Here is a 17,477-nt window from a genome sequence, read left to right on the forward strand (position 1 = left end):
GGCATTGTGTCTTCATCAGAAATTAAGTCGACGATTTTTTGGTCCCTTCAAGTGTTGGAACTAGGGGTGTCAATCGGTCGGTCCGGCTCGGTTTCGGTCCGGGTTGAGTCGGTTTCGGTGTGGGAAAGTTGAAACCAAAACCGAACCAATAAGGAAATTCCGGTTTCGGTTTGGTTTCGGTTTCGGTGCGGTTTGGTTTCGGTTTGTCTTCGGTTTGTCTTCGGTTTCTTAAATCGATTTGTAACCGGGTTGGTTTTGGTTTTTGGTCTAGTTTGGATTCGACTTTCCATACAAATGTATACAAAACTATGCAAATTTTGATTTTTTTTAATGAATTTTAATGAATTTTGATTTTTTTAATGAATTTTGGAGTGTTTCGGTTTCTTACCGGTTTGGTTTCGGTTTCGGTCCGGGTTTTGAGCCGGTTTCGGTTTGGTTTCGGGTTCATCCGGTTTTCGGTGTGGTTCGGTTTGGTTTTGGGGTTGCAATACTCGAAACCGAACCGAACCGAACCAATAAGGCTTCGGTTCGGTTCGGTCCGTGTTATTATCGGTTCGGTCCAGCCGGTTTTACCGGTTCGGTTTAGGAATTGACACCCCTAGTTGGAACGAATTGGTTTGGTTGCATATCGGCTTGAGCCATCCACCTCATCTCGAATTCATTCTGTATTTCATGTATCCATTTAAAAAAGAAAAATGCATGGCTACTCCAGATAACCAAACAGTTCCAATTCCTCTTTTGGAAGCAGACTCTGCAGATGTGCCAACCCTGGCTGCTGTTCTTAATTATTGGCATCTCAAGAGGCAAGATCATTGGGTGGCTCAAGCTTTCATACAATGGAATGGATTACCTCTTGAAGATGCTTCCTGGGTAGATATATCCATTTCAAGATGGCTGTACTCTGAAGGGAATGGCAATGATATGAATACTCCAGAAGGATCTAGACTCTCCTCAAGTGTACACGTGTACAGAAGTCAAAGACAAAGAACCAAACCCGTGGGCTTGCAAGATTACATATGACAAATTAGTTGTGGGTTGTTAGTCTCTGTTACATCAAGAGTCGGTTAAGATTCAGCTAGAGAATCAGTTAGAAGGTTTGTTAGGAATCTGTTAAGTTTGTTAGAGAGTCATTGTTAAATAGAAACAAAATCAAAGAAAAGATGGAAAAAAACGTAGTTAATTCTTCTTCCCTATTCTCTAGGAGATTTGCTGCCTCGAAGTAGCAGAATTGTTCTCTGTTCTATACTGAAGTTTACATGATTCATGCTCAAGTGCAAAATAATTGGTTCAATGCTAAATACATCTATCGCATATATATGGAAATACCAAGAATATATACTCAGAATTTAAAAGAAAAAATATGTAAACTTCATGCTAGAATTATACGAAATTACCAATAAATAGGACGCGGTGTCGTCGTGTGAGTGAGAACGCAGTCTTAGGGTTCTTTGTGCAGGTGTGTGTTTTTGTTAAAACTTAAAAAGAAGGGTTCGCCAAGAATTACCCAGTAGAAATGTTATGCAGATCCCAACCAGAAAGATTAGCCACTGTAGTAAGAGCTGCCCTCCACCGGTCTACCTTCTCTTTTTCCTCCTCTTTGAAACGCTCCTCATGTCTGGCAAACGTTTCCTCCAAACTACCGGACTGTTTCCGTACATCCGACGGATCGACATCACAGAAAACAGGCAAAACAGTTAAACCAGCCCCGCTTCTGCGTTCAAGAATCTTCAGCAGTTCAGCCAGACACCACATCGAAGAAACGTACTTTCTTGAGAAAAAGACTACGGCGATCCTAGATTCTTCAATTGCTTTCTCTCCTCGCTTCTCTTCATTGTCGTCTCTAAAGATGCGAATCCCTCTTTGGACCAAAGCATTGTAGAGGCAATCGATGATGATTTTGTTGTTCGTATCTTGATAGCTGAGACTGAAACTCAAGAAGACATCATGAGTCCATCGAGGTCTGGAAGACGAGGAGGAAACGGTGGCTTCCCGGGTTCTCTTGTTCAACATTGGGAACGTCTCTATTAGAAACAGGGGAATCGGAATTTGGCGATGGATGGAGGCGCTTCTGCAAAACAATCTTCGTCTCTCAAGAGTCAAGACTGGTGTTTTGGTTGTCTCTCGTCAGCCACCGTCTCCCAAAATGAATATAAAAATCTCCGACAGCTACAGTAATAAAGTCAAGTTGAGTCAACTTTTGTTCTCCAATGATTGATGATAAGGTTTTTTTTTTTTTTTTTTTTTTTTTTTTTTTTTTAATGAAAGCTTGCTTGATAAGTTGATGGTGGAAATTGCTATTATTTCACCCAAAAAAAAAAATTGCTATTATCTTTTTCCCAAAAAATAATAGAAATTGAGAAAATTTACATATACCTCCCTCAGATTTGACATATTTACATTCATTCTTTATATTTCATTTATTATATTTTTTACTCTTGCATTTCATTTATTATGTTTTACCCCTGCAACGTAACATCGTTACTGTCTAGGTGTAAGATTTGAACTGAAAAATACTATTTTATTCTTGTTAAAAAAGTTAGAAAAACGAATTCTCTATGATCATCAGGAGAGAATAGTCTATGATCACAAATACACAATGTTGCTCTAGCTTGACCATTGAGATAGAATATTCCATGAACAACTCGATCGTAGGATGGTTGTAGATCATGTTGATTGGATCCGTATCTGATACCATATCAATTTTCAGGGTGACTAATTATTACTCCAACACTTTGTATCTAAATTATGTCTTGCACGATTTGGATGGAGGGATTGGAGAGTGCAAATTAGACTTAGTTCCCGCTATTTCTATGTAATGCAATAAATTTACGAGCAAATAGTAGATATGATCAAATCACATCCACCTCCTCCATAATGCATATTTGAAACAAAGATGCTACAAAAACACAACTTCATGCCTACTACAATGATGGAATCGACATGTATTTATTTAATAGAAAATGTAAGGGCCACAAAGAGCCAAAAGCAAGGACCGAGTTTTCCTAAGACCATGCCCATCACAATCATGTACAATAGACCGGGGGAGGAGGGAAGAGGAGGAGAATGATGGGGACCTCATCTTGATCATCGTAGCATTCAACCACTGGTAAAGAAAAACTTTGTCCCGAAAACAATTGTTACTTTTGTTTTGTAAAATATTTTGTGATCTTTTGAGACATTTTTCAAAACACTCCACTAAAGTGGCGACTTCACAAAAAATAAATAAAATAAAAATAAGTGCATCAAAACTTTATTTGATCAAAAAATATGTTTAAGGACATAAATGGAACTTTAGTGAAATTCTCATTTATTAAAGGGTAGGTGGTTTTCCACATGTCAATAGGTAGTGGTTAGGGGGAGGAATCTGCACCCATGCTAATGGTTATTTAAAAAAAAAAAAAGTTTTTCCCTAAAGAATATTAATCAGCATAAAGTTTAGGACCAAAAGGTTTATTGGCAGACTACTATATTGACTTTCAAGTCTAGATCACCTATCCATATGTGTACGTTTCACGTTATGTTAGGTTCCCACATCTTTTATATTTTACTTTAACAAATATCCCTCCATGTTTCACGAAAAGAAATGACCCTCCATGCATTCTTAACCAAGGATATAAACAGAATAAAAAATTTCGGATTCAATTCACATTCATTTCTATTTAGGGTTATACATATCTGAACAAAGGGGATCCATATCAAAATTTGGATAATATGGAATATAATCTATTTGATTCGAATAGATATCCAACTAATATATATAGAGAAAATTACATTGCCACCCCCTGGACTTTTCGAAACGTCAAAGCCACCCCCTAAAAATTCAAAAAATTCCAAATCGGTCCATGTCGTTAGCCGACCTTGTTAAATGAATGAAAACCTGTTAGTTTTTTTACAATATACCCAAAATATCCCCACCTATTGTGAGAGGATAATATTGCCCTCTCTTTCATTTCTTCTTCTAAACCCATCTCCCATCTCTCATCTCCCATCTCCCATCTCACTCCTCACTCACTCGGTCGAACAAGAAGAAGAAGAAGAAGAAGACGGTACGGTAACCTGCAACTCTATCGTGCCCTCCGGCATGTGATTCTCAGGTGGAAAGTTGACCGATGTGCGAATCTCTTCCCTTCGGCATGCAAACCTCTTCCCTCTAGCATGCGAACCTCTCCCCCCTCTGGCGTGCGAACCTCTCCCAAGGTATGTAGGGTTCGGTTTCTTCTTCTTGGGCATTTAAGGTTCTTCTTCCTTAGTTAATCTAGGGTTTATATCCTATGGAATACTGGAGATGGAGATTTTTAATTTTTCAGTTCGAATTGATTAAGTAGTATAAATCTCTAAAAGATGATGATGAGATTTTGCTATCCATGAGAATCATCCCACGATTGGGGTGTTTTTCAGTTCGGATTGATTAATTAGTGTAAATCTCTAGAAGATGATGATGAGATTTCGTAGCACAGAGAATCATCCCACGATTGGTGTGATGATCTTGCGATATGTGCCCATATGTTGAGATTTTGACCTCATTTTCTTGTATATTTAAATTTGATTTGGCGATTGTTGTTGTTAAATGATTCAGAAAATGGAGGAGCTTATTGAATGTATGAATTGAATTCTCTGGATTTGCCTAATCTGTATTTCTGATTCACATAGACAGATTTAAATCCAATATTGGTAAGTAGTTTTGAAAATCTTTTGGAAGTGAGAGGCTCTGTAAGAGGAATCCATATTATATCTATCTATCCTAAATGTTGTTTTTATTCACATATGTGGGTATATTATGAAAATATTGATCATTTTTGGAAAAAAAAAAAAAAAGAGTTAGAAAAGATTAGTTATTTATGTTAAGTTTGGATTGATGAGTTAACCAGATTATTTTGTTATGAGAAAATATATATGGAAAAATATGTCATATTTGAAAAATCCTATGATTAGGTTCTCTGTATTATGCATTGCTATGATTGGTCATTGATTTTGATTTGGAAATTTATTTTTTGGATGTATAAATTCTTTGATTGTGTATTATCTGAATTGTTTGATGAAGAGTTTACCATTCTAATGCTTTAGCTTGTTTGGGAATGCATTTAGTTTCTCTTCTTAGTTGTCAGTTTCTAATTTCTTCTCAACATCTACCATGACAAAGATAACTTATTTGGCAACTTGTGATACTGAAAGGCCATTCCACATATTGTATTGATGAGTATTAAGTACTATTACTTATTTTCTCTGTTTTCACATCTGATTTCTTTTTTTAGCAATGAATGTTAAGTGTGCTATTGAATACCATTGGAGTGGGAAGACTGTAGTTAAAATTTTTTATCCAGACTTATATGGCTACTTGGACATGGTGTATGACATCTGCAATGAACTCATCACACATGTGCCTGTGGATCACAATGTAGTTTTCAAAGTGAAGTGTATACTACCAAACAATGAGATAAGGGAGGTAATAGATGATCCATCAGTGTATGAGTTGTTTGGTTTGCATAGTTGTGATATGATAAATATATATATGGATGACATTATTCATAGCAAGTCTGCAACCGATGAATTTATAGTTAATCGGTTCCCTAGCAGTATGGTTAATGATAGAAATGGTGAACTTGATGATGAACCTACTGGACAATGTCAACAGGCTCTACAACCATATGGTGCTGGTCTTGGTCAGAGCAAGGGGAAAATTGTTGTATGTAGGGTTACTACCAGTGCTAATGGTAGTGGAAGTGGAAATGCTACTGCTTGTGCTACAACTACTGCTAGGGGAGGTAAAGGTACCAAGATCATTGCAAGGTGTGTGAGCACTGCTACTTCTAGTGGAATAGTTAGTAGCAGAAGTGAAGCTACTGGTAAGAGACTGAGAGTGTCTGATGAGGTTGTCAGGGCTATTAGCAACATCAATGTATGTTCGGATGACTCTATGGTTGGATATGATTAAGATTGGAAAATTGATAGCGAAGATGAGTGGGATGATGAAAGTGAAAGAGAAGATGGTCAGAATGACAATGAATCTACAGAGGATGATGGGTATGGAAAAAAAGCTAAGGATTCAATTTATGATGACCTATCTAGAAATGAATCTAAAGAGTATTATGACAAATTTGGTAAATAGAACTATGTGGGTGAAGGTGGCAAGGTGAAGATAGCTGAAGGTAATGTATACAGAAGTGTGCACCATTTCAGGGAAGTTTTTAGAGAGTATATGCTACAAGAGGGGTTTGATATTATCAGGCTGAAAAATGAACAAACTAGAGTTACAGTTATATGTAGAGCACTAAATTGTTCATGGAGATTACATGCTTCACTAATATCAGATGGTATCACCTACATGGTAAAGACATATAACCCAGTCCATACATGTATTAAGGCAACCAAGAACAAGTCTGCTACATCTAGATGGATAGTAATGAAACTTCTTCAACAGTTGAAGGTTCAACCATAAATGAAAATAGAGACTATAGCTGATCACATGCAGAAAACATATGGTCTTCAGTTCCACTACACCAAGCTGTATAGGGCACGCAAGATTGCCCTAGAGATTAATGAAGGAAGCCATTCCACGTCATATGTAAAATTACCTGCTTATACTAGGTTGGTAATTTAGAAGATTGTTGGGAGTATTTTCAAGCTCCAGTTTGAGACCAGGAACCGTATGTCAGATAATCTGATTCTTAAAAGATTATTTGTCTATTTTGATGCTTGCAAGAAGGGTTTCTTAAGAGGATGTAGGCCGTTCATTGTTCTTAATGGCTGCCACCTCAAGGGCCGATATGGAGGGGTTTTGTTGAGTGCAATATCTGTTGATGGGAACAATGGTATTTTTCCTATTGCATATGGTGTAGTTGAAGTTGAGTGTAAGGATAGCTGGATGCAGTTTTTGGATAATTTACAGGATGCTCTACTCGATGATAGTGATGATATGTCACTCACATTCATGTAAGACAGACAAAAGGTATACTTTTCTTTTTCTTTTTCTTTTTTTCTTTTTTATATGTATTTTCAATTACTTATTTACATTCGCTATCACTTGTGATTTCCATAATATTCCCTTATGCTCACCAAAGAATCTGCAGTAGGCATCTATATCAAAACCTGAAGGCAAAGCACCCTGGTATGCTATTGAGACTACATTTTTGGGCTGCCTCACAAGCTTCAACTGAACCTCAGTTTCAAAAGGAAATGAATAGCATCAAGGAGATTAAGGAAAAAGGCATACTTGTATTTGAATGAAAACCCCCCGAGGATATGGTCAAGGCATGCCTTTGATGTAGGAGCAAGGAGTGATTATATCACGAACAATATGACTAAATCATTTAATCACTGGGTTGGAGACTTTAGGAGCAAACCCATTCTCACATTGGTTGATCACCAAAGGGTGAAAATAATGAGTAGGCTATATAGAAGGTATGAGAGGGCAACCATGTGGGAGGGTAAAGTAACACCAAGGGTTATGGTGAAGTTGAACAAGGTTCAGCAAGAAGTAAGGCATTGTAGGTGTCAACCGGCAGGTGAAGGTCAATTTAAGGTCTTAGATAAATTTGGAAACAGATTTGTGGTTAATCTGAACCATTACAGATGTGATTGTAGAGTTTGGAAAAGCACTGGTATACCTTATCTCCATGCTGCAGCTTCTATATCATACATAAGGGGAGAGTTGGTCAACTATTGTGATCATACAAAGAGATGATCCATCCACTTCCAGATTTGGCAGTGTTGAAAGATAATGCTCCTAATAAGAGAGTACTACCACCAAATTTGAAGAGGTTACCAGGCAGACCTCAAAAAATCAAGAAAAGAGAAGTAGAAGAAGCACTTCCTTCAGATTTCAAGAAGAGATCATCATCAATTAGATGTGACATCTGCAAGAAGGAATGACACAATAAGAGGATATGCCCGAGGGCTGGAGATACTGAGCATGATGGATGTACTAGTAAAAAGAAGAATATGAAGGTAAATGCAACTCACTTTATTTATTTAGTTGAAACTTGTTTAATAAATGTCTCATACTTATTTGTTGTTGTGTAGAAGAAACATAAAGGAGAGAGTGAAGATGAGATCAGCACATCTCAACGACTGACTAGATCACAGGTATCTATGTTTAGCACAGTTAGGTGTTTATAGGATAAGGTACTGACCAAACAGAAGACCAATCGAGCAAAGAGGACATCAAGGGAGAGTGAGAAGAAATAAAGCACAAGCAATCTGAATGTTTTAATTTAGAACAAGAAAACAATGTTGTATTAAGTTACTTTTTCTGACTTTAAGGCAGTTGAGTATTTCCTTATGGTTTTAGATGTTTTTTACGGATTTGTTTTTTTTAAGAACTATTTCTGTTTCACACTGACATGGTTGTATGAAATATGTTATAAACAGGTATTCATGGATATGTTTTGGATGTTTCTTTTGTTGTTTTATGGTTGTCCTTATTGGCAACTCGACCACGTGGCAGTGATGACATGGCCAATTTGGGTGACGTGGATGAAAATGATGATATGGCAGTGTCCAGTGTCACCGATGAGATAACATAGCAGTTTGGTATGCATGGAGTGGTTTAATACATCATTAATAGGTGATGTAGGTTTCTAGGTCAAAACTAGCAAAATTGGCCTATTTACGATCAAGGATATTTTTGACAGTGAAAATGATATTTTTGGAAGATCGATTCTTCATGAAAAAGATAGATTGTAATTTACCTAGCAGTACATTTGATTTCGTCACATTCCGATACCGTATAAAGAAGTTACGGTACTTGTGTCAGTCGAGGGCAGTTTCGGCATTGAAGATGAATTTTTTAAAGGAAGTATTCTCCATGTAACAATACAAAAAAAACACAATCTTTCCAACGGTTCTGATTTCATCGCGTTCCGATTTCGTATGAGAAAGATACGTCATTGGAAAGGTATATGGGCATTTTAGTCTTTTTACATGGATGATTTAGATAATTGAGTCTTCTGAAAAGTTGTAAAGCATCTAGTTATGATTCCAACGCACTTCGTTTCATCTCGATCGGATATCGTATGAAAAATTTATAAAACCGAAAATCCATCAGTTGCTCTCGGTGTTGAGTGGATTTTTTGGAATTTATTCATGAAATCTTATGAAAGCCATCATGGAGGATTCGGATCCAATGGTCGATATGCATTTCTCTTTTGTGAGTGGGAGACAAGCTCCCTTAAAATCCGAAAAAGCAACCAATCATAGATCGACAACACTTCTGACGATGTCAGCGCCTACGTCATGATGACGTCATCGAGATTCAAATCTAATGGTTTAGATCTATTGTTCGTTGGTTTAATCGAACGGCTTAGATTATAAGATCTTTTATATGAGATCTACGGTCAGATTTCGCCCTTGTTGCGCGCGCCGCTAGTGTAGCCTACGCCACTCCTACAAAGATTCTATTTCAGGCTATCTCATTGCTCCAACTTCAAATGGTCATATCTCCCTCTTTTTAACTCGGATTTGAGTGAACCAAGTTGTAGCTTCTTCGTTTTTTCAAGCCCTACACCATGGAAGCAAGAAATATGAGGTTTGAGTAAAGGAAGGTTACGGTTTTGGTAGGAGAATCTTCCCCCTCTTTGTTGGTCCTTGAATGAACATACATACTTGATGATAAATGTTCTTAGGCCATTAAAGGAGATAAAAGAGGTGGTTGAAGTGTGTTAATGGTACATTAACTCAAAGCCAAGGAGGAAGAGAATAAAGCAAGGATGTGTTTGCTTTGAAGAGCAAGAAGCCAAGGAGAGAGAAGGTGTGAGCACCAAACTTGTCAGTACAAGTTTCCAGTCATCCCAGGCAATCGATTGTGAGATTCTCTAACATTTGATTTTACATTACATGTATGTATGCATGTTAGGGTTAGTTATTGATGAATGTATACATGCTAGGTTAGTTGTGGATGAACTGTAAGCATGCTAGCTAGTTGTGGATGTATATGCTAGGCAGAGCTTAACTGTAGGGCATTGATATAAGCCCAATTTAATTGTATTAGTTATTGTGTGCTTAGTGGGTGCTAAGCACCGGGAGTAGGTGCTCCCGTGTAGTGGGTGCTACACATTGTATCGGCACTACGAGTGCCATCTCAGCTTTGGCTTGAGAAAATTGGGTGTGGGTGCTCTCGACTGTGGGTGCAGTTAAAAGTAGTGTATTGAGTAGATATGAAGCCTTTACAGGCACTACTCCGGGGATGTAGGCAAATTGTCGAACCTCGTAAAAACCTTGTGTTGTGGGTGCTTATTGTTTGCATTTTATATTGAAGTGCGTAGAATGTGGAATGGGTGTGCATACTTGAAAGTGCCTATGAGAGGTTGAGTGTGCATACGACTATGTGCAAACAGGGACAGGTATATCAGGTTTTTCTTGGCTAGACATCAGACAGGTTTTTTTTGGGATTGAAATTGGACTCACTGATTCACCCCCCTCTCAGTGACTGCCGGGTTACAACAATTGGTATTAGAGCCGATACTCAGTGACAGTTTGATCAACAACTAAGTGATCCAGAGGCAGCGGCAGTGACAGTATGGCAGGTGAAGGTTATTCAAGACATGGACCAAAGTTTGATGGATCTGATTTTATCTTGTGGAAGAGGAGAATGCAGTCGTACCTAGATTCACTAGGTTATGATGTTTGGGTATCAGTTTTGATTGGGTATAAGGAACCTGAAGGAGGTCCAGTTGACAATGAAGCTAAGAAGGCTTATTGTTACAATCAAAAGGCTGTGAACGCAATATTCTCAGCATTAGATAAGAGTATAATGACTAAGGTAATGGATTGTGACTCAGCCAAGGATATCTGGGGAAGACTGAAGAGCATTTATGAAGGAGATGAAAAGATAAGGAAAGCAAAGCTTCAGACCTTCAGAGGCCAGTTTGAAAGTCTACTAATGCAAGAAGGAGAAAATATTGATACCTATATGACCAGGGTAAATGAAGTGGTCAACTCTATTAGGGGTCTGGGAGCCAATCTATAAGATTTAGTTGTTTGTCAAAAAATCCTGAGATCTTTGTTGCCCAAGTATGACTCCAAGATGTCAGCTATTGAAGAGGCAAAGGACCTAGACACTATCACTATTGATCAAGTGCATGGCACTTTCACAGCTCTTGAAATGAGATGGAAAAAGGGCAAGTCCACTGACAAACAAGCTGCTTTCAAGGCAATGAGAAATTTAAAAATCAAGGAGAAGAAGAAGCAGTCTGTGGAGGATACTGATGAGAGCGAAGATGAGGTTACAGCTCATTTCACCGAAAAGTTGAAAAGGGGAACAGGAAAATATAAAGACAAGTTGCCTTTCAAATGCTTCAACTGTGGAAGGGTTGGACATTTTGCAGCCAAGTGTCCTAACCAAGGAAAAATAGAAAGTGATGAAGATGAAAGTGAAAAGAAAATTCATTTCAAAGGAAAGAAGAAATTCTTCTCAAACAGATACAAGAAAGGCAAGGACAAGAAGAAAAGTTTGGTTTCTAAGAAATGTAGTGACACATCTGATGAAGAGTCTGAAGAATCATCTAATGATGAAGATGATGAGGCTATGTTCATGGTCTCAATAGATATGGAAAAAAACAAAGAAGATTCTTCTAATAAGGAAGATTTTACAGAAGAAGAAGAGGAAGATGAAAAATCACATCTAGAGGCTGAACTCACAGTTGCCCTTAGAGAGCTTAAAAGAGAAAGAAAGAAAGTGAAAAAGGTCACTAAAGACCTTAAGGGGCAAGAACAAATAGTTCTTGAGTTGAGAGATCAAGCCAATAAGTCAATGAAGACCTTAGATGATCTTGAGTATCAACTCTCACAGAAGACCATTGACTGCAACACTCTTGAGTTAGAGAAAGTGGCTTTGAAAGCACAATTAGAAGAGCAATATGAGATTCTTGCACAATTTGATCGTTATGCAGATGAGTTAGCCTTATTAAAGGCTAAGGTTGAAGACTATGGGAGAACTGAGATTGAGAGAAAAGACTTAGAAAATGAAGATGTTGAAGATGACTCTACTCCAAAAGAGCATCCTAGCAGTAAGAAGCTTAATGACATCATCAATGCTCAAAGATCAACTCACATCAAATTTGGGCTTGGATTTGTTGGGGAATCTTCCAAAAATACCAAGGCAAATGGTAAGGGAACAATACATAATCCTATCAAAGTCAATGACAAGAATGCTCAAAGAGGAAAGGCACATGTTACCACTGCTGGCAATGTCAAGAGAGCAGTACAAAAAGATAAAGTGCAGACTGGTCCAACTAGAAAAGGAAATCCATCTATATTCCATAAGACTAACCATGCTAGACAACCACAGTTGGCAAGGCCAAGCAGGAGAGCAGAGAGGTATGGATACAGTCAAGGTCCTCAACAGAGACCTAGAGCATTTGATAACTTCAGAGCTCCTTACAGATGGCAGATGGAACCTGTGATGCAGAGGCACACATTTCAAGGTTATTGTTACAAATGCAACACTTTTGGACACAAGATCTCAGATTGCAAGTTCAACATTAGTCCAAGGAGTTATGTGGACAGAAATCATTTTGCACCCTTTATGGAGGAAACAGTTTAATGTTACAGATGCAACAACCTTGGACATATTGCAAGGAATTGTAAAACTATATTTCCCCCACAAAGACAGGAGAACAGAGGTAAGCAGAAAGTTTTCAGAAACACAGAAGATGATGAGATGGAGAGACAGTTCTCAAGACAGAAGAAAGCAAAGAAATCTAAATCTGTCAAGAAAGTTTGGGTTCAGAGAGAGAGTAGAAGATGAAGAAGATGCAGTAGCATTTTTTATTCATAGAGCTTTTAAGGCTCAAGGAGACTCTACTCCATGGATTCTTGATAGTGGTTGCTCAAGCCACATGACAGGAGATAAGGAAAGGTTTGAACAATTACATGACTTTGAAGGTGGATCCGTGAAGTTTGGCAACAACAATGGTGTCAGAATTACAGGGAAGGGGTCCATAAGTTTGAACCATGGGAAGGTGAAATCCCTTGATGTCTTGTATGTTGAAGGGCTCAAACACAATCTTCTCAGCATCAGTAAAATTTGTGACAAAGGGCATGAAATAACTTTCACTAGTAAAGAATGTGAGATAAGAAGATCAAGCAGTGGAAAGGTTGTAGCTACTGGACAGAGAACTTCAGGGAATTTGTACACCTTGACAGAGTTAGAGAAAGATTCTTGCATGGTCAGCATAGATGAGGAGACATGGTTGTGGCACAGAAGACTTGGGCATATTGGTTTCAAGAACCTTGCCAAGATTTCTTCGAAGAAGGCAGTGAGAGATGTTCCTGAGTTGAAGAAGCTCTCCAATCCTATATGTGCATCTTGTCAAAAGGGAAAGCAAACCAGAATCTCCTACAAGTCTAAGGAGTATTATTCAAGTTCTCCATTGCAGTTGATTCATACAGACCTATGTGGTCCTATGAGGACACCTAGCACCTCAGGAGAGAGATACATTATGTTGTTTGTTGATGATCATTCAAGAATGGTGTGGGTGATGTTCTTGAAACATAAGTCAGAGGCTTTAGAAAGATTTAAGATCTTTAAGAAGCAAGTTGAGAATCAGACAGGGAAGAAGATAAAGTGTCTGAGATCTGACAGAGGAGGTGAGACAGTTGGGATGATTTTGAAGAACACTGCTATGAGCATGGTATCAGGAAACAAACTTCAGCTCCAAGAACACCCCAACAGAATGGTGTTGCAGAGAGAAAGAATAGAACAGTGCAAGACATGGCTAGAACAATGTTGGCAGAGAATGACATGGGTAAAAAGTTCTGGAAGGAGGCAGTTCTAACTGCAATGTACATCCATAACAGATGTATGTTGAGACCTCATGAAAGCAAGACTCCATATGAAATCTGGTTTGGAAGAAGGGCTACAGCAAGACACTTCAAGGTCTTTGGTAGCAAGTGTTATATCAAGAACACAACCCAAGATTTGGGTAAGTTTGATGATAGGGCTGATGAGGGTATATTTTTAGGTTATTCTACTTCAAGTAAGGCCTATAGATGCTACAACAACAGACTTGGAAAAATTGTAGAGAGTGTTGATGTCACAGTTGATGAAAAAAGGGACATTCCTTCAGGCTCAGGAAATGAACTTCTAGAATTTGAAGATCTTGATGATGAGAATGACCTGGTTGATAGTAGACCCAAAAGTAAAAATGAGATTGATGTTGAACAGGCTGAGGTAGATTCAGATGAGCAGAGGAGACACAATAGATTTGATCAACAGGAAATAGATGAGTTAATCATTGGTGACCCCACTGTAGGTGTTCATACTAGAAGAATGCAGACCAACACATACTCTCTTCTTTCGAAGATTGAACCAAAAACTGTTGATGAGGCAAGCAATGATGAGAGTTGGATGAAGGCCATGAATGAAGAACTTGATCAGATAGAGAGGAATCACACTTGGGATCTAGTCCCTGGGCCAGTTGACAAAAATGTGATTGGTACTAAATGGGTTTTCAGAAATAAACTCAATGAAGATGGTCAAGTGGTGAGGAACAAAGCAAGACTTGTATGCAAAGGGGATGCTCAAGTGAAGGCATTGATTTTGAGGAAACTTTTGCTCCAGTGGCAAGACTTGACGCTATAAGAATGTTCTTGGCTTTGTCAGTGTACAAGGGGTTCAAGGTCTATCAGATGGATGTCAAATCAGCTTTTCTAAATGGAAACTTGGAAGAGGAGGTTTACATAGAGCAGCCTGATGGGTTTCAGCTGAGTGAGGACCCCACTCTTATGTGCAGATTGAAGAAGGCATTATATGGTTTGAAACAAGCTCCAAGGGCATGGTACTCCAAATTGGACTCTTACTTGTGCAAGTTGGGTTTCAAGAAAGGCTTAGTGGACAGTAATATTTACATCAGAATTGAAGAAAGCAGTCAGCTTGTGGTGGTTGTGTATGTAGATGATATCATCTTTGGTGGTCACAAAGATGAGTTGTACAAAAATTTTGGAATGAGGATGCAAGATGAGTTTGAGATGTCCATGTTGGGTGAACTTGTTGGGTCCCGATTGACACTGAAAGGGGGGTGAATCAGTGTGCCAAATATTTTTTCACTTTCCAACTGTACCCCTGATGTGGCAATCACTATTTGCACTTCAATAGCACAGTCTATTGATGCTACCCAGAGCTGCTATGTATACTACTGACCATTCTTACTGTTGCATGAAACTTACTCACATAACATGTATTGCTGCCCAGAGCTGTCTCATAAACCTCACACGGTAATCACTGTCACATACATACACAGTCGTATGCACATCCACACTGCACCACCAAGTGGTCAGGTCTACCAGATGTACACACCCATTCTGCAGCCAAGCACTCCAATCCACAATACAAATACGAGCATACACATCCACAACACAAGAAATACATGCTTCGGTCATATGCCTACATGCACGGAGTAATGCCCACTGTCGGGCTCAGCATTTACTCAATACTAATTATGAATGCACCCACAGCTAAGGGAACACATTTCCAGTTTCCACCAATGACATACAATGGCTAGGTCTTCACCCTAGTTTTCTCAGAATGATCCGAGAGGCCGCACCCACGGAAAATAGGTTTAGGTAGTTGTACCTACCAAGGAACACATAGCCCCTGTGTCCAGCACCCACTGAACACCAATAAAATAAAGTTGGGCTTATAACAATGCCCTATAGTGAAGCATTCATACATGCAAATTTCCCCCAAATAGACTACAACTATCACTTAGGCATTTTATCAAACATCTTGCCTACAATGATTTATAATAATGAAAATTTGGCAAAAGTGAGGTTACCTTGGCAAGGAGTAACCGTCGGAGATGCAATAATGTCGATCTCCACTTGATGCAGACCACAATCACGTTGTCTCGGTGCCGCCAATGCTTCAACCCCGGTTGGCACTTGGGTTTCTTGAAGCAACTCACAAGAACCAAATTCTAGGTTCTTCTTCTTCTTCTTCTTCTTCTTCTTCTTCTTTCTTTTCTCCTTGTCTTTAATTTCATGGAGTAACAATGGCATTCACATTCACATTCACACACACACAAAGAGAGGAAAAAACTTCTTCTCTATTTCCCTCTTCTTCTCTTCTCTTTTCTTCTATTTTCTTTTCCTTTCTCTTGGCAACAACCAATCGAACTTGCTACCTTGGTTTCCAGCAACTTCCTAAGCCTCTAGTGGGGGCTATGGATGAAGTGCAAGAGGATGGAAGTCTTTCATTCAAACATTTAGCCTTCCACGAGCTTCAACTCGTTTTTTCGACCACCTCAGCAACTCCTCTGCCTGATTTCTTCCCTCAGATGTGTAGAGCTTGGAGAGATGAAGAATCTCCAACTTGAATCACTCAAATCGGAGTTAAGATGAGAGAGATATGGCCATTTCTAGTTGGACCAACCAGAACACTCAAAATGGAATCTTCGTAGAGGTGGCATAGGCTACACCGGTGGCGCGCGCAACAGGGGCGAAATCTGACCGTAGATCTCATATAAAGATCTTATAATCTGAACCGTCGGATTAAACCAACGGACAATAGATCCAAACCATTAAATTTGAATCTCGATGACGTCATCATGATGTAGGCGCTGACATCGTCAGAAGTGTTGTCGATTTATGATTGGTTGCTTTTCCAGATTTTAAGGGAGCTTGTCTCCCACTCACAAAAGAGAAATACATATCGACCGTTGGATCCGAATCCTCCAAGATGGCTTTAATCAGATTTCATTAGATCATTAAGATTGGAATCTTCTTTATATCTTCTATACACGCGCGAAACACACTAACATAATTTGATAAGGTGTAGCGTCAGTGCATCAAGAATTATGCACCTAACCAATCAAATCCTACGCGCAAGCATCTATCTCGTCCATATCACACCAAAATCTCAGCAGCCTTTGGATGGGCATCAAGCCTACGTGGTCAAATCTTGACCATCCATTTCACTTCCCTTTACTCCTCTTTATTACAATCAAGCCCCTACCTCCATATATTTCAGTGCTTAAAGACCCCTTGCAACTCAGACCTTCAAAATCTTTAAATTACACAAAACCCCTTCAAATTTCAAAAATAAATTCCGAAAAATCCACCCAACACCGAGAGCAACTGATGGATTTTCGGTTTGGATTTTCGAACCGACTTTACGGAAACACTTATAACTTTTTCATACGATATCCGATTGAGATGAAACAAAATGCGTTGGAATTATAACTAGATGCTCTACGAATTTTCAGAAGACTCAATAATCTGAATCATCCATATAAAAAGACCAAAATGCCCCTACACATTTCTAATCACATATCTTTCTCATACGGAATCGGAATGCTATGAAATTAGAACCGTTGGAAAGATTGTATTTTTTTCGTATTGTTACATGTAGAAAACTTCCTTTAAAAAATTCATCTTCAATGCCGAAACTGCCCTTAACTGCCATAAATGCCGTAACTTCTTCATACGGTATCGGAATGTGACGAAATCAAATGCACTGGACTAGGTAAATTACAATCTATCTT

At 38.7% G+C, this 17,477-nt stretch overlaps 1 protein-coding gene across 1 annotated transcript in view; it reads right to left on the bottom strand.

Annotated features, from left to right (window-relative positions):
* LOC122066690 (disease resistance protein RUN1-like) overlaps positions 1 to 2,146 on the bottom strand; it is a 42,045-nt gene extending 39,899 nt beyond the window's left edge. The window contains exon 1 of the mRNA XM_042630536.1: positions 1,505 to 2,146. Coding sequence (XP_042486470.1) covers positions 1,505 to 2,010 — 506 coding nt within the window. The 5' untranslated portion in view covers positions 2,011 to 2,146. The remainder of the gene's footprint in view (positions 1 to 1,504) is intronic.
* Positions 2,147 to 17,477: the final 15,331 nt, after the last annotated feature.

This window comes from Macadamia integrifolia, chromosome 2 (genome assembly GCF_013358625.1).
Source record: "Macadamia integrifolia cultivar HAES 741 chromosome 2, SCU_Mint_v3, whole genome shotgun sequence".
Classification (NCBI taxonomy): domain Eukaryota; kingdom Viridiplantae; phylum Streptophyta; class Magnoliopsida; order Proteales; family Proteaceae; genus Macadamia; species Macadamia integrifolia.